The sequence below is a fragment of the Elephantulus edwardii genome, unplaced genomic scaffold (genome assembly GCF_000299155.1).
Source record: "Elephantulus edwardii isolate Elephantulus edwardi_28Jun2011 unplaced genomic scaffold, EleEdw1.0 scaffold00006, whole genome shotgun sequence".
Taxonomy (NCBI): domain Eukaryota; kingdom Metazoa; phylum Chordata; class Mammalia; order Macroscelidea; family Macroscelididae; genus Elephantulus; species Elephantulus edwardii.
Window position 1 is genome coordinate 35,190,671 of NW_006399756.1, and position 18,235 is coordinate 35,208,905.

An 18,235-nucleotide genomic window follows, 5' to 3' on the forward strand; every position below is an offset into this window, starting at 1 on the left:
AGGAGGGAAAGACCCTCAATGAGGTGGATTGATTCAGTGACTGGGATAATCGGGACGGGTGTGTCAGAGGCAATGAAATTGGCACAGGATAGAGCACGGTTTAGGGCCGTTGTACATAGGGTCGCTATGAGTCGCAAACGACTCCATGACACATAACAACAACAACAAACCACAAAAAAAAGTCCTGGCCCAGATGGCTTCACAGTTAAATTCTACCAAATATTCAGAGAAGAACTATCACCAATTCTACCTAAATTACTTTTAAAAACATAAAAAGAAGAAACACTTCCAGTGTTGTTCTATGAAGCGAGCATAACACTAAAACCCAAACCAGGCAAAGACATGACCAAAAAAGAAAATTATAGACCAGTATCTCTCAGGAACATAAAAGCAAAAATCCTTAACAGAATCCCGGTGAATAGAATCTAACAATATTTTTAAAAAGAATTCATTATGACCAGGTGGGATTCATAACAGGCATGCAGGATGGTTCAACATAAGAAAACCAACCATTGTATTTCATCAAATTAACAAAGCAATGAACAGAACCACATGATCCTATCATTTAACACAGAGAAAACCTCTGACAAAATCCAACACCCTTTCCTGATTAAAACACTCAACTACGTAGAAATAGAAGGGCATTTCCTCACCATAGTGAAAAGCATATATACAAAATCACGAGCTAACATTGTTCTCAATTGAGAAAGACTAAAGGCATTCCCCTTGCAAATTGAGACCAGACAAGGATATCCACTATCAACACTCCTATTTAGTATTGTATTGGAAGTACTTGCTCAGGCAGTAAGACAAGAGATGAAAATAAGAAGCATCCAAATCAGCAAAGAGGTGGTAAAACTGTCACCATGTGCAGACGTAGTGTCCTTCGAGAACTCTAAAGTTTCATAAAAAAAAAAAAAGTTAGACTTGGTAGGTCCCTTTAGTAGAGTGTAATATACAAGATCAGTATACAATAATCAGTGGAATTTTTCTATGACAATGAAGAAAGCGTGGAAAAGGAAACTAAGAAAGCAATACCATTTACAATAGTTGACCAAAAAGTAAAATACTTGGGAATAAACCTAACTAGGCACACAAAAGATCTTTATAAAGAAAACTACAAGAAACATTCAAAGACCTAACTAAATAGCAAAATAGTCACGAATACATGAAGAGGAAGACTCAACATAGTGAAAATGGCACTCCTACCTAAAGCAATCTGTATATTCAACGCAATCCAAATACAGATACCAAACTCATTATTCAAAGAGATAGAAAAAGGCAATTGGCTAGTTTGTTTGTAAAAGAAAGAGACCCAAAATAAGCAAAGCTCTTCTGAAAAAGAAACGTGAAGTGGGAGGCATAACTCTGTCTGATCTCAAAACCTACTACATAGCCATAGTAACCATAACAGCATGGTACTGAACACAGACCGATAGCATAGAATCAAGAACTCAGAAATTAACCCATCTACCTATAATCAAGTGGCATTTGGCAAAGAATAAAAATCTATTAAATGGGAAAATGACAACCTCTTCAACAAGTGATGCCAACAAAATTAGACATCTACTAGCAAAAAAATGAAACAGGACCCACATATCACACCATATACAAAAATCAACCCAAAGAGGATCAGAGACCTAAGAGCAAAACCCAAAAACCATAACATCATCAGAAACAAAATGAGACCAGACTCAAAAGCCCTAGCCTATGGCATAAATAGGCTTGCAAATATAGTCAGAAATGTACAACCAAGAAAGGGTAAATTGACAAATGGGACCTCCTAAAAATTCCCTGTTTGCATTAAAAACTATTTCCAATAGAACTTTTTCCAAATAAAACCTACAGATTGGATAAAAACATTTGGCAATGACATCTCAGACAAGAATCTCATAATGAAAGTTTACAGAATACTACAGGACCTCCATAAGAAAAAAGACTGATAACCCAGTAACAAAATGGGCAAATGACATCAAAGAACTTTTCACAAAGGAAGAAGACATTCGGCTGATCAACAGATACATGAAGAAATGTTCAAAATCACTGGCAATCACAGAGATGCAAATCAAAAGAACAATGAGAATCTATCTCACTCCAGTTGTTGTTGCCATTGAGTACCTTGAGTCAGAAGCGACCCATAGCTGACCCTCCAGCAGATTTTCAGAAGCAGTTATCACACAGGAGCTTGTCCATCCTTCTCCCATGGAGCAACTGGCTGATCAGAACCGTGTGCATTCGAGATTGCTGTGTAGGTTCTTTTCAATAGGCCACCAGAGCTCCCCAATAATAGTGGTCAAGTTTAACAGGACAGTAAGCAGTAAATTATTGAGAGAATGTTGAGTTTGGAACCCTCATGCACTGCTGGAGGGATTGTAAAGTGGTATAGCCACTCTGGAAGGCAGGTTGGCATTTCCTTGAAAAGCTGAACATAGAAATCCCATATGATCCAACTATTGCACTGCTAGAAATATATCCCAAGGAAATTAAAACTGAGACACAAGTGAAAATACATTCATAGCAGCCCAAATACCCATCAACAAACAAATGGATTGAGAAGCTGTGGTATAGTCACACAACAGAATGTTATGCGGCACTAAGGAGCAATGATTTTTTTTTAAAGCTAGTAGATTATATAGATAGATATATAGCTATTGATATATACTGTGTTTACATAATCCACAAGTTAAATGCAGGTATCCATAAGAAGAGCATTAACAATAAAAATACAATGTGTGTAGCCAAGTGGAGCAATGATTTTATAAAATACTACATAACATTGGAGAGTCTAGAGAGCGTTATGCTGAGTGAACCAACTCAGAATCATAAGAACAAATACTGCATTAGACCATTATTGTGAAAAGAGAGGGATAACTAGTTAGATGTGTATAAATGTTTGAAAGGGGGAAAGGGGCAGAAAAAGGGAAAGGTAGAAATCACTTGGTAAGCCAAGTTTAGTGGACAGATGGAGGTGTGAAGGAATAGGAAGGATTCAATGGAGACTTGAAAAGACTGGGCAAAAATAGGCATAGATAAAAAATAATTATATAAAACCTAAAGTACATGAATGGTTATATGAAGCAATGTAAAGGAAAGATCATATGAAACACAATGTAATGAATTATTGTGTGCATACAAATTATTGTTCAAAGTAATTAAAAAGGCAGAAAATAACATGTAAAAGTGAAGATGCTCTTCTCAGTGGCTCTGTTTATAGTATCACTTTAATTTGAGAACATTTTTAATCTCTTCTCAAATCCAGATTACACAGAGATTTTCTGTTTCACAATGCTTTGTATTCTGTCTTTTCTGGAAATACAGAAGTGAGAAGATGTGAAACCTGCCTTTTCATAGTCCACTGTAAATGCACAAAGGATCTAAGAAGAGAGCAAGATTTTCTGATTTTTCTTTTCCCCCTGCAAGATTTTAAAAAAACATATTGTTGCAGGGGATAAATAGTAACTGGTTACCCAGGTGCCTTAGGGTAGAGCTGAACTTTTAACCTTTTGGTTATCGTTAACTAGATGCCACACCCAGGGACTTTCCCAAAAGGTTAGGGGTATTGATATTTCATTGCTTCCTCTTATAACCACCTGGATCAGTTTTAATGAAGGAAGAGTCATCAGTTTTCAGAGGAAGAAAATATGTGAAGACAGATTGGGCAAAGTATAAGGGTGTGGACCTAGGTTTTGGGGTGGATATATGTGTGTGGTCATATTAAATGAAAAACAGAACTCAAATGTCATGTGTAATCTTAATTGTGTAAAATAATACATATTCATATACACATGCCATACACAGTTAAATAACCGGAAGTCAATTCAAGTAAGTGTTAATTGTGACTTAAACTCAAGGGTAACATTTGTATTATTTCTAAATTTTTATGTAATTAATAAATAGGGTAGGTGTGTCAGAGACAATAAAGTTGTTTAAGGATAGAGCCATGGTCTTTGCAATTGTGTGCTATGCATCAGAAAGCTGGACAATGACTAGAGATGATAGAAGGAGATTTGGTGCCTTTGAGCTGTGGTGCTGGAGAAAAGTATTCACTATAGTATGGACTGCTAAGAGAACAAACATTCATCTGGAGAGGGTGAAATCAGGCTGCTCCTTGGAGGCAAAGATTCTGAAGCTCCGTCTGACATACTGTGGACATGTTGCAAGGAGGGACTAGTCCTTGGAAAGGGGCATCATGCTTGGGAAGATGGAGGGACAACACAAGAGGAAAAGACCCTTGATGAGATGGATTGACTCAGTGATTGGGTAATGAGGGTAGGTGTGTCAGAGACAACAAGATTGTTCAAGGTAGAGTCAAGGTTCAGAGCTATTGTACATAGGGTTACTAAGAGTCACACTCGATGGCACATAAGAATAAGTCAGAAATAAAAAATATGACATTTAAAACTGTCTTACCTAGGGGAGCTCTGGTGGCCTAGTGGCAAGAAGCTGCAACTACAATCCCAGAGGTGCACGGTTTGAATCCACCAGATGCTCTGCCAGGGAAGGAGGGGCAAATCTCCTCCTGTACCAGTCAGATCTGATTTGACGGTACACGCACACAAAAATAATAAAATAAGATAAAAAAATATATTAAAAAAAAATAAAGAAAAAGTGAAAGAAAGAAAACAAACAAACAAACAAAAAAACTGTCTTACCTAAATAACCAGTTGCTACTCCCTGTGATTAAAAAAAAAAAAGGTCAGCATTTCCTTTCGCCATTTAGGTTATAGTATCCATTATCTCTATTCCACTTTTACCATATTTCCCACCTCTGGGATTCTGGACTGTTCTCCAGGGGCTGCTTACATAATTGACAATCCCACACTAGGTCATCCCTCACCTCAGATGCCTCAGGTCTTGTTCCATTCTTCCTGGGGCTATTTGTCTCTTCATTGTGTGCTGATGGAATCCTCCAGACTCCACTGGGATTCCCTTGGGCTCCTTCCACCTTTGGCCACAGAGCAATGTTTCTCCACAATCCTAACACAGACCAGATTCTTGCACTGTAAGACTTACTTAAATTTGGAGAATGACAGAAAGTAAGTACAACATAGAGAATAATTTATACTAGACAAGACTTTACGGCATCCTATGTTTCTTCAGGTCCTCTTTCCTTTGCTTCTCACCACAGTCCATTTCCGGTACCAGCTCACCTCTGCACCATGGGAATCCTTCCAGAAATCTGCTCTAACTTTAGTCCAGGAGTCAAGAACCAGGAGGCCCCAATCATGTCACTCTGTTACAGATGTGATTTCCCCCCCCCCACTTCCTGTACATTGTTCTCTAAATGAATAGCCCCTCCTAGCAGCATTCACTAGAGAGGGACAGAAAAAGAGAGGAAGACCCTTGCCCAGGTGGATTGACATAGTGACTGCAGCAATGGGCTCGAGTGTGACAGACACTGTGAAGATGGTACAAGATAGAACAGGGTTGAGATCTCTTGTTAATTGGGTCATTAGGAGTCATATAACAACAACATACATTGTTCAACAACATAAAGAGCTTGTTCTTGCATGAGTGTACTTTTTGGATCTCCAGTCTACAGCTCATGCAAACCAAGACCATAAGTGAAGATAGATGGAAATATGATTGTGTTGTTGCTTAGTGCTGTCAATTCTAAGCACTGAGTCAACTCTGACTCCGAATGACATCTGTGTCATCTTCACAATTTCTGCTGTGCTTAAAAGCCATTGTTTTGGTAATGGTGACAATCCATCTCACTGGCGGTCTTTCTTTCTTCTACAGATCCTCATCTTGTCCAAGTGTGGAGAGAAAAAAGAAAAGAAAAGAAAAGAAAAGAAAGAAAGACCCTTATTGCCCTTCCTTCTAGACAGATAGATTTGGTTGTTCTTTTGGCAGTCGATAATACATGTAATATTCTTAGCCAGCATCACAATTCAAGGCATCAATACATCTTCAGTCTTCTTTAGTCATTATCCACCTTCCAAGCAAAGCAATTGAAAACACCATGACTTGGGTCAAGCGCATGTTGTTGTTGTTGTTATGAAGCATCAGGTCAGGTCAAGTGCATGTTGTTGTTATGTGCTGTTGAGTCGACTACAACTTATAGGGACCCTAAAGTGCAAAGGCTGTGACCCTTACCCCATCCTGAACCAGCCTCACCTTCTGCAAGACAACTGACCCCATTGCCAAAGTCACTGTGTCAATACCGCTTGTCTAGGGTCTTCCTCTCTTGTGCTGACCCTCTACCCTTCCAAGCATTATATACTACTCCAAGGTCTGATCCCTCCTGGAGACCAAAAGTATATGAGATGGAGCTTCAAAATCTTTACCTCCAAAGAGCAAACTGATTTTACTCTCTCCAGGTCAGATCTATTTGATCTCTTGGCAGTCTGTGGTATGTTAAATATTATTCTCCAGTACCACAACTCAAAAACATCATTTCTTCTTCTGTCATCCTTATTCATGGGGTAGCTAAACCAATACAGAAAAAAAGCTTGGAGTCTAACAAAGTATGTGAGACAGTATGTTTTTAAGCTGACCACTCAGTTTGTCTCAAACTTTAATTTTTCCTGAGCTGGTATTTTACTTAACATGAGCAAACCTGAAACACTCACCATGGAAAAAGATATGATCTTAGTGCTCGAAGAGGGGCCTCTTGGCCAGTAATGGCCAGTACCACCTGGGAACTGGTTACAAATGTAAACTGGGACCATATCAGAGATCCATCAAATCAGTAGTCCCTAGTGTGAGCCCAGTAATTTGTGTTTCAATAGTCCCTGCAGGTGATTCTGTTGTGGTTTAAGTGCGAGAGATCCATTGAGCTACCAGATCCAAAAGTAGACTTCCCCTTCATTGAAGGGGAAGAAAAAGAAAAGTCAGTCACATTCCAGGATTGTTGGTGTGTGTTTGTTTTTCATTTTTAGTGAATCATGGGATCCAAATATCTTGAAATCTAGATTTGGTCAATCTAACCTATCATGTTGTTGTTGTAGTTATGTGCCATCGAGTCACCTGTGACTCATAGCAATCCTACGTACAACAGCCCTAAACCCTGCTCTCTCCTGTGCCAATCTCACAGTCTCTGACACAGCTACCCCCATTAACCTAGTTACTGAATCAATCCACCTCATAGAGGGTCTTCCTCTCCTGCTCTGTCCTTCCACCCTCCTAAGCATGACATCCTTCTCCAAGGATTAGTCGCTCCTTGCAACATGTCTAAAGTATGTAAGACAAAGCTTCCTTCAGAATCCTTGCCACCAGGGAGCAGCCTGGTTTCACCCTCTCTAGGACAAACCTGTTCATTTTCTCAGCAATCCATGGTTTGTTCAATACTCTTCTCCAACAGCACAGCTCAAAGGCATCAATTCTCCTTCTATCCTCCCTAGTCATTGTCCAACTCTCTGATGCATAGCAAGTGATTGCAAAAAACATGACCTGTATCAGGCACACCTCAGTCTCCAGAGTGGCACCATTGCTCTTCATTACTTTGGAGAGGTCCCTAAAAGCAGATTTTCTTATCACAATACATCTTTTCATTTCCTGGCTCCTGGTGTCAAGAGTGTTGGCTGTGGAACCAAGCAATCTAAAGTTGTTAACAATCTCAATCTCTTCACCATCCATCCTGATGCTGCAATTGGTCCAGTGGTGAGAATCTTTGTCTTCTTGACATTGAGCCTCAATCCATATTGAAGGCTGCAGTCCTTGACCCTCTGCAGCAAGAACTTCAGGTCCTCCTCGGTTTCAGCAAGCAGGGTTGTGTCATCTGCATAACGCAGATTGTTGATAGATCTTCCACCAATCCTGACACCACACTTCTCCTCATAGAGCCCAGCCTCCTGGATAATCTGTTCTGCATACAGGTTAAAAAGGTATGGAGACAGGACACATCCCTGGCATACGCCTTCCCAATTTTGAACCATGCAGTGTTTCCTTGCTCTGTTCTGACGACTGCCTCTTGGTCAAGTATAGGTTTCACATTAGCATGACCAAGTGTTCTGGGATTCCCATTCTTCTCAGAGTCAGCCACAGTTTGTTATAACCCACACAGTGAAATGCCTTTGCATGATCAATGAAACATAGATAGACATTCCTCTGGTATTCCCTGCTTTCAGCCAAGATGCATCTATCATTAGCTACAATATCTCTAGTACCACGACTCCTTCTAAAGCCAGCCTTCACTTCTGGCAGTTCTCTGTTGATGTGCTGTTGCAGTCGTTTTTGGATAATCTTCAGCAGAATCTTGCTTGCATGTAATATCAATGATATTGTTTGATAATTTCCACACTCTGTTGAGTCACCTTTATTTGGAATGTGAACAAATATCAATATCTTCCAGTCAGTTGGCCAAGTGGTTGTCCTCCAGATTTCTTGACACAACTTGGTGAGCACATCCAGGGCAGTATCTGTTAGTTTAAATACGTCAATTGGTATACCATCAATTCCTATCATAGTGTATGTTAAATCTTAATAACAATTACTTAAATATCAAATAGGTTCACTGATATTAAATTCAATAGCGTTAAATTTTTAATTAACTTTCTCTTATTATTTGAATGAGTATTTATAGAGAAAATTGATTTTCCACCCACCCAACAGTTCACACTCTTTACATTTCATGATACTGATTATAATCCTCATTGTAAAGACACTCTTCCCACCTTTCTGGTGCTTTTCATTTCCATTCATTATTATTTCTTAACTTTCTGCTTGATATCTGGACAAATGCTTGATCCCTGGGCAAATGCTACCCTTTTCATCTTTTAGGGTTGACTGTTCTAAAGAATATGCTCCTTATCAGGTGTTATTGAGCACCTGTCAGTCTTATCTCTTACTTAACTGAAAGCTGAATTACAGAGATGAGTCAGTTCTGGTCTTGAAAGTTGATTAAGCATCATAGTCTCAAGCGTTCTACTAGTTACTATCAAATAGGAAAGCCTGGTCTATTTTATGATTTCTAGTTTTGTTCCACAGTTTTCTCTCACTCTATCAGGGACCTTCTGTTGAGATTCTTTTCAGAGTGGTCACCAGTGGTAGTTGGGCCCATCTGGTTCTTCTGGTCTCAGGGTCCTTGAGACTGAAATTCACATGGTCCATTAGTCTTCTGGATGAAGAGTCTTCATTTTTCTTTGGTCTAAATGGAGATAAACCAATAATTGTATCTTTAGATAGCCATTCAAAACCTTTTAAGACCCCAGTCACTACTCACCAAAGTAGCATATATTACATTGTCTCTGTTGATAGTGTTATGACAGTTGAGCTTGATGTCTCTGATAACTATGAAAATTCTGGATAAGACCTTTACTGTAGAAATAGATAATAAAAGATGTATAACTAAGAAAATATCTAAGGGGGGAAGGGAGGAGCAGAGGGGTGAGGATGAACCAGGGGAGGAGGCTGGCAATCATAAAGTCACACAATTTGATGGGTGGAGGGAGGGGTGGGTTATGTAAATGGGAAAGATTCGGTGTGAAAAACAAAGTATACCAACTTTGTAAGTAAACCAGTATAAAATAAAAATTTTGTTTAAAAGAAAGCAAGAAAGTTTGGAGTATAAAAGTATTTGGTTTATACAAATAATAATGATTCTAATAATTTCTATATCTTCTCATAACTTTAATTTCTAATTATCAGATTGCTTTTCAATTGCATATTAATAAATTTTTAACAAAATTTATTCTTTATTTTATTTACTTGTGTGAGTTTAGCTGTCTCTTTACAACTTTAAAACAGCATGATATTATCACTCTTCTACCCACTGAAGAAGTTCTCTCTAAAAGGGATCATCAGTTGGGTACTATTTTATGTTTTGCCTATTTTTACCTAAACACAACTTATCTCAGGAACACAGTGTTCAAATTGAAAGTAACTTTTTCTCTCACCATCTACATTCCTTAACTGTAGTAAATGCTACAGGTTGCAGAAGGGGTGAAAGAGCTACAAAAGAAAGCATGCAACAACAGAAACAAGCAAAGCCTAAGAGCATATCCCATCCTCTTGATTTGGGGCTACTTTCTTAGCAATTTTTTAAAATGGTGTCTTGACATCAACTCTTATTTTAAAAATATTTTATTATGCTTTAGGTAAGATTTCAACACAATAAATTGATACCCACTCAACAAATGATACACAAATTGTTCTATGACCTTGGCTACAATGCTCTCTGACTTTTGCACCCCACCTGCGCTATTTCCATTCTTCCAGTTTCTCTACTCCTCACCCCTTGCCTTTTCATTTTTGCTTTTTTCTAAGTGTTGACCTTTGATCTCCTGTAATTGATTCTTTAAAGAAACATTTACCTTGGTTTTTTTTTGGGGGGGGATTAAAATGTTATAATCCAGGTTAATAGCAGAATACAGTCAAGACAGTTCCTGAAATGTGCACAGAGGCACCTCTCAGCCTTGAGCTTCATGACTTTAGGCCAATGTTCCCGAATTGTCAGTCCTGCTTCCCACCCCTAGTTGTCCAACAAAGTTCTCAGTCTTGCCAATATTGGCTCTGCTCCTACGGGCCCATCTCACATCAGGTCTTCAGTTTCACCATGCTATTGCTGCCACAGGGTAGCTGGAGTAGGAAGAGCAACCTTAATGCTCTTGCTGCTGTTCCAGTGGTGGAGGATCTGTCTGTCTCTCGCTACTGGGTTGCTCAATTCAGTAGCAAGACTCGCCAATCCCTGAGCAGATTGTTGAGACTGGCCAGTCCCCTTGAGGACTGGTGGATATCCTTAGGGATATTTTGTTTATATTCTAAGTTATTTGTCTAAAAGGAATGGCTTTAGTGTCAGGTTAGTCTTGACTTAGTTTTGAGGCCTTGACTTGATAGTGGTTCTTTTCCCTTCTTGAGCAGCTGTTTCGATTTATCCTACTGCCATTTACCTTATCATGTTCTTACCTTCCTGGACCACTGTGCAGTCTCTGAATTACACATCGTTGTTGGTTGGTGCCATCAGTTGAGTAGGATTCATAGCAACCCTGTTTCAAGCAGATCTGATTCCTGTCCTATCCTGCACCATCCTTATCATTCCCAACACACTTGAGTGCATTGTCTCAGTCACTGTACCAATCCATCTCATTGAGAATTGGTGGAAGGCTCATCAACAACTTCATCAGACAGGTGACACAACCTTGCTTGCTGAAAGTAAGACAGACTTGAGACACTTGCTGCCTAAGATCCAGGACTACAGCCTTCAGTATGGATTCAATCTCAACAACAAGAAATCAAAAATCCTCACCACTGGGCCAGTAACATTATAATAGAGAACAAATTGAAATTTTCATCAGTTTCATCTTACATGGATCCACAATCAACATCGTTGGTATCATCAGTCAGGAGAGATCAGGATATGTATAGCATTAGGAAAGTCTGCTGTCAGGGGCCTCACCAAAATCCAGAAGAGCAGTGATGTCAGTTTAAAGATTAAGAGGTCACTGGTTCAAGCCCTGGTTTTTCCAGTGCATCTGAGAATTGGACAGTAACTAAAGATGATAGATGAAGAATCAATGTCCTTGCACTGTGATGCTGGAGAAGAACACTGAATATCCTATGGACTATCAAAAGAACAAACATATATGTCTTGGAGAAGGTAGAGTCAGAGTGCTCCTTAGAGACAAGGATAGTGAAGTTTCTTCTCACACATCTTGGGCCTGTTGTTAGGAGAGGTTGTGCCTTGGATAAGGAGATCATGCTAATCACCCTAGGACCTGCTTTATAACAATAACTCCCAAGGCCCTTGAGCCTGCAGAACTATCCAGACTCCCCCTAATCCTCAAGAAGATCATGCCTGTCTCCAGCACCGACACACAAGTGTTATATATTCAAGAGTGAACATCCATTACAAAAATTTAGAAGAATGTTTGTTTGATGAGTTATCTTCTTACTAGAGTTTCCAAGAGAACTCAGAAGCTTGTCTCCTCTACATAACTACTCCATCACCACACTGACGAACAATATTTTGCTGCAGGAGCAATCTAAACCCATACAAGTCAAGGAAATATTTCTCCTACATGCCAAAAAAACAATGCTTAATAACCCTATATTATATATTTAATCATATGCCTCTAATAGAATACAGGTTTTAGTATGGATGACCTCTTCACATAAAGAAAATAAAAATTCTCACAACTAGACCAATGAGCCCATGATAAACACAAAAAATGAGTCATGATAAACACAAAAGATATTGAAGTTGCCAAGGACATCATTTTACATGGACCACAATTAACATCCATAGAGGCAGAACCCCAAAAATCACATGATGTATTGTGCTGGGCAAATCTGCAGCAAAAGACCTCTTTAACATTCCAACAAAGAGATCACTTTGAGGATTTTAAGTGCATATAACCCAAGATATATGGTGTTTTCTTTCTTTTTATTTTGGGAATATTTTATGCAGGCCATAGTCTTTGCAAAAGTTGGACAGTGAATGAAGAAATAGTGAAGAAGAATTGATGCATTTGAATTATGGCATTGGCAAAGAATAGTGACTATAATTCAGTAAAGGAACTCTGGTAGCTTAGTGGTAAGGAGCTGTGTTGCCAAGCCAAAGGCTCCATGGTTTGAATCTACCAACTTCTCCACAGGAGAAAGTTGGACATTTTTAGCCATTTCCATTTTTCGCTTCTGAAAAACCAACTAGAGGGTCTGCTATAAGTTAGTTCTGTGACTCAATTACACAAACAACAATGAAAATTGCAAGTGATTTTGAAAAATCTTAGTTGTAAACTAAAGAGCTCCTATTTATAATAGTGGAACATGGCACCTCCAGCTTTTCAGGTCCTAACTTTACCTTTTGGGGTGTGGGGACAAATGGAGGCTGAAATCTGTCCTCCTTTATTTGCCAAGATGTGTGTCCTAGTCCTGGGCATTGTACACTCACTAGAAGCAGCACATTTTCTAATTTGAACAACAAAAAACTCTCATTGCCTTCAGATTGTAATTTATTCATAACTGATCTTCCAGCAGCTTTCCAAGGATGTAAATCTCACAGAAGGAGGATGCTTCAATGAACGAATGGAAATCCAAAGTCTCTGTAAATTTTCATTAAAATTAATAATTAAAATAATCCAGAAAAAACTCAAGTAATGGATACATTATGGAAAAAATCCTTAAAATTACATTGTACTTAATTACATAAAACTGAAGAAAATACTAATTTTCCTTAAGTTCAGGATAAAAGCATGAATCACAGATAGGTAATAAAATAAGTGTACAATTAAAAAAAAAACAACTAAGGAGGATGCTCATCTTTCTCTCAAAGAACCACTGCTGGATTCGAACCACCAGAGACATTGTCTTTATATTAGGAAAGCAACTCCACACAAACTATGCCACCAGAGCTCCCTAATTTGAACAAAGGCACTCTTAAAAAGCCATATTTAAACAAGTTCTAAAAAGGTATACCTTTACCAGCACACATACTTTATCTCCACAGAGAAACTACCTGATACACACTATTCAAAACTACACACTATTCGAAACTTCTCTTCCTTCTCTTTTCCCTCATCTTCCTTCTTTGTGGTTTGGTTGGTTGTTTGTTTTTTTAGATTTAATAATATCTCTTGGGTTTATTTCCGTATCAACATTGAACGAGTTCCTTATAAAACTAGTAAATGAATAATGGGAATTTAGGTTGTTTCCAGTTTCTTGTGTGTGGGAGATAGGGAGAATTGGGGCTATATTATACATAATGCTGTCATAAACAAATGCATATAATAGTATGGTTTTGTGACCAGGTATTTTTTTTTTTTTGTTTGTTTACATTTTCTTCCCTCCTTCCCTCCCCGTTCCTCTAGCCCTCCCAGCAGCCCTTCTTCCAGATCGTTGTCGTATGTATAATGCCAAATCATGTATTCCTTCAGGACAGTCCTTCCCCTCATCTCTTCTACTGCAATGTTCGTTATCTATCTACTCTTTTCCCATACTCTGCTCACCCACCCTCTACCTGTCCTATTCTGTAACAACAGTGTTACACATTATTTGTCCGTTTTTTACTGAGCATAACTGATGCCTTTGAGCTGTGGTGCTGGAAAAGAGTAGTGGATATATCATGGACTGCTAAGAGAATAGACAAGTTCATCCCGGAGAGTGTGAAACCAGGCTGCTCCTTAGAGGCAAGGATTCTGAAGCTTCATCTGTCATACTTTGGACATTCTTTAGGGAGGGACCAGTCCTGAGAGAGGAACATCATGCTTGGGAGGGTGGAGGGACCATGCAGGAGAGGAAGACCCTCGGTGAGGTGGATTGATTCAGGGACTGGGGTAATGGGGGTAGGTGTGTCAGAGACAGTAGGATTGGCAAAGGATAGAGCAGGTTTTAGGGCTGTTGTACACAGAGTTGCTATCAGTTGCAGGTGAATCGATGGCACATAACAACAGCAAGAATAATGTCCTCCAGGATCCTCCATGTTGTATAATGCTTTATAATTCTGTTGTTTTTCAATGCTGCATAATATTCCATTGTGTGAATGTACCAGCATTCATCCATTCTTCTATCCATTCGTTTGTTGATAAGCACTTGGGTTGCTTCCATCTCTCTGCTATTGTGAATAACACAACAATAAACATGGACATGTACACATCTGTTTTGAATTGTGGCACTGGTTTCTTGAGGGTTTATTCCCAGTAGTGTAATTGCTGGATCAAATGGTTTGTTTATTTACAACTTTTTGTGAAAGAGCCAGAAGGTTTTCCATAGCAGCTGTATCATTTGACACTGCCACTAACAGTAAATAAGAGTTCCAGTTTCTCTACAACCTCGCCAGCATTTGTCGCTTGTTGTCCTGTTGAACTTTGCTATTGGTGCTGGCGTGATCAGGTTTTTAATACAGCTCTTTAGCAGTGAAATCATTGGATAAAAATAATGGATATTTCGAGCTTTGACATTCAGTGACTGTACTAATTTACACCAAACTTAAGTATCACCAAACGTGTCATCTTTTGCCAGTATAAGAAGTAAAATAAATGATCTCACATTTAAATTTTTTTATTATAAAAAAATTAGTTATTTTAAATATATTTTCAGGAATCTCTTGACCATCAACAATAGGCTAATGTGTCAGTTTTTCTGTTAACTACATGTTCATACTGTTTGATCATTTTTCTCTTTCATTTTTCATTTTCTTGTAATATTTATCTGTAAATCAAACATGCAGGTCTTGTTTTATTAAGTATTAAGTGATACAGATATTCCTTTGGACATCTCTCTCTCTCTTTTTTTTTTGTACATCCTAGTTTTGCACTGGGAAAGTCTATAGTCAGGGATCTCTTCAAATTATTTAGAAGCGGTGATGTCAGTTTGAGGACTATGGTGCACCTGATTCAGGTTTTAGACTTTTCAGTCACTTGATATGCATCTGAAAGCTGGACAATGAATAAAGATGGCAAAAGAATTGATGCCTTTAAACTGTGGTGTTGGAGAAGCCTGCTGTATATCCCATAGACTGCCAAAAGAATAAACAGATATGTCTTGGAGAAAGTACAATTAGAGTACTCCTTTGAGGCAAAGATACTGATTCTTTCTCTCACATATTTTGTGCATGTTGTGAGGAGAGGCAATTCCTTGGAGAAGGGCTGCATGCTTGCTTGGAAAGGTAGAAAGATGATGAAGACCTGCAACCAGGTGGATTGACATAGTGTCTGTGGCAATGGACTTGAATGTGTCAGAGATTATGAGACTGGCACAGGATCGGATAGGTTTCAGATCTATTGTTCTGGGGTTTCTATGAGTTGAACTCAACAACACTGAACACCAACAATAATAGTTTTGTTCTGTAGAAGTTTTAAATTTCTAGGTAATGAGATTAAAAAAATTTCTTGTTGGCATTTCTTTGTTAGTCTTTGAATGACAGCTTTTACAGAATCTATTTAGCAAAACTTAAAAATAAAGTCTATGCTGCCTTGTCCCCTTGAAAATAGAACTTATCCTTACAATGTGTGTCATGTACGGACAATAAGTGACAGTCAAGGGGGCTCACTGCAGGCCCAGTGAATCCTCTGGGCATCCAGCTGTCATCTGACTTTTTTTTTGCAGTAAAGTGAGTTCCTTAGTAGCAGTATGACCAAGGTGTGGGGAAACTTTCCACTGCAGGAATCCACTCTCCCAGGGTGGGGTCTGTTCATTCTTTGTGCTCAAATCTAGAAGCTTTCTAAGGAGCCTAAACTTCCTTCCATATTGATCTGAGGTTTCTGGATTTTTCTCTGATAACAGTCTTGCAGAATTCAGATTGTCATTTGCTTTCCTATCAGTGACATCTTAGCTAGATGACCACTCCCACTAGGCCCTGTTGCAAACAGACCCTCCCTCCATATTATCCTCCATTTTAGTCCTGCCCTGAAAACTAGTGCTGGGGAGGGCAGAGCAACTGCCTCTGGGCTTCTGCTGAATTACAGCTGCTTCTTCATGCAGCAAAAATTCTTCAGATTTTGGCATGAAGGCACAGAAGGAAATGTTTGAGACCACAGAGTTGGGATTTAGCTACTCTTCTAGATCATCCCAACATCTCCATTCCATTGTCAGTCTTAATCTTTGCCAACATGGGATTAAGCAGGATGATGGAAAACTGATGCAATGGAAAATTAATATGATACCATTGCTTTCAGAGAATGGTTACAAACAGTTCATCTTTTCTAATAAAGTCACTGAGGACAAGACAACAAACTTTTCTCAATTGGTGCTATGAAAAGCAGCCATCAGCCTCACTGTTCAGATCCTTGCTATTGCTAACTGCCATCGATTTGGAAATGACTCCAGGAGTTGCCACATTATAAAAACCTCACTCTGGTGAGGCACATGGCCTCTTGAACAGCTTCATAGCTGTGTCAGCAGGCCACAATCTCTGTTAATAACTCACTCAGAATGTGCCAAGGTTTACTTTTGTGTAACCAAATCACTGCTCCAATTTCTGTTTTCATGTCTTTTTGTTTGCACGTTTCGAATTAGCTAGTTTAAGTTACCTGCTCACAAGACAGATTTATGTTAAAGACACACATGTGAATCTGAACTAAAATGAAAATACATTCTAGAAATGAGAGAATAAATACTAGGACCACTGAGCACTCTCTCACACCTTCAAGGTATCTTTGCTTCCTGCACATTTATTTTGTCCTTAAACTGCAAACTAGACTTCCTCGCCTCCTTTATTTTCCCTTCTTCCTCACTCTTACCTTTACTTTCTTTGATTCAGCCTTCTTTTTACTCCCTGTATTGCTTATTGGTTATTTCTTGGGATAAATGTATCATAATGTGCTGGTTTTATATAGTTGGGGTTTTTAGAGGCAGTAAATCACACAGGGGAAAAATGTCCATCTTTTTCTCATAGAGCACACACAGTGTTTCTGAGTAAAAAAGATTTTGCTCTTTCTGGGTAAGATTGAAATGACTGTGTTTAAAGCACTGTTCTCTCCTCTCTACTGGCTTACACCTTTGGATCACATACTTTCTCAAATTGGATAGATCTAGAAATCAGAGTTCCTCTCTTCATGGCCTGAGAGTGACTCAGATTTCCTAATGAATGGAAACATGGCCATATTACCTCATTTCTTATAGTCTCTATTACTCAAGTAACAGATATGAACTGAACTCATTACAATTTAATTCATACTGTGTGAGGGGGTTATAGTGAGTTTCCCCTCCCCACCCTACTCTGACCTTTTTTGTCATCAGGAAGGGTTAGCAGTATTGTTAGATGCCATTTGATTAGACTATGACTTACAGTGACCCCATAAACAATGACCCTGAGCCCTACCTTATCTTGTGCCATCATCTCTGCCACACTTAAGCCCATTACTACAGTCACTGTGTCGATCCATCTCATTGAAGGTGTTCTTTTCCTTTGCTGACTCTCCACTTTTCTGAGCATGATATCATTTTCTAAGGACTGATCCTTCCTAGTAACACACCCAAAGTATGTAAGCTGAAGTTTTACCACCCTTTCTTCTAAGGAACACCCGGCTGCACTTTCTCCAAGACATATCTACTTGGCAGTCCTTGGGATATTTAATACTTTTCTCCAATACCACAACCCCAAAGCATCAGTTCTTCTGACATCTTTATTCATTGTCCAAATTTCAGATGCATAGCAAGTAATTGAAAAGACTATGTCTTGGATCAGGCACACCTTAGTCTTTAAACTGACATCCTTGCTTTTCAGCCCTTTGGAGAAGTCCCTGACTGCACATTTTCCCAGTGCAACATATCTTTTGACTTCTGACTGCTGGTGCAAAGAGTGTTGATTGTGGATCAATGTAAAATTAAATCATTGACAATTTATATATTTTCTCCA

At 38.8% G+C, this 18,235-nt stretch overlaps 1 protein-coding gene across 5 annotated transcripts in view; it reads left to right on the plus strand.

The window, feature by feature from the left end:
• Positions 1-13,048: 13,048 nt before the first annotated feature.
• Positions 13,049-18,235, plus strand: part of BLNK (B-cell linker) — a 58,443-nt gene continuing 53,256 nt past the window's right edge. For all 5 annotated transcript variants that reach the window (XM_006880080.1, XM_006880082.1, XM_006880081.1 and 2 more), the window contains exons 1-2: positions 13,049-13,074; positions 13,761-13,781. In XM_006880080.1, coding sequence (XP_006880142.1) covers positions 13,049-13,074; positions 13,761-13,781 — 47 coding nt within the window. The remainder of the gene's footprint in view (positions 13,075-13,760; positions 13,782-18,235) is intronic.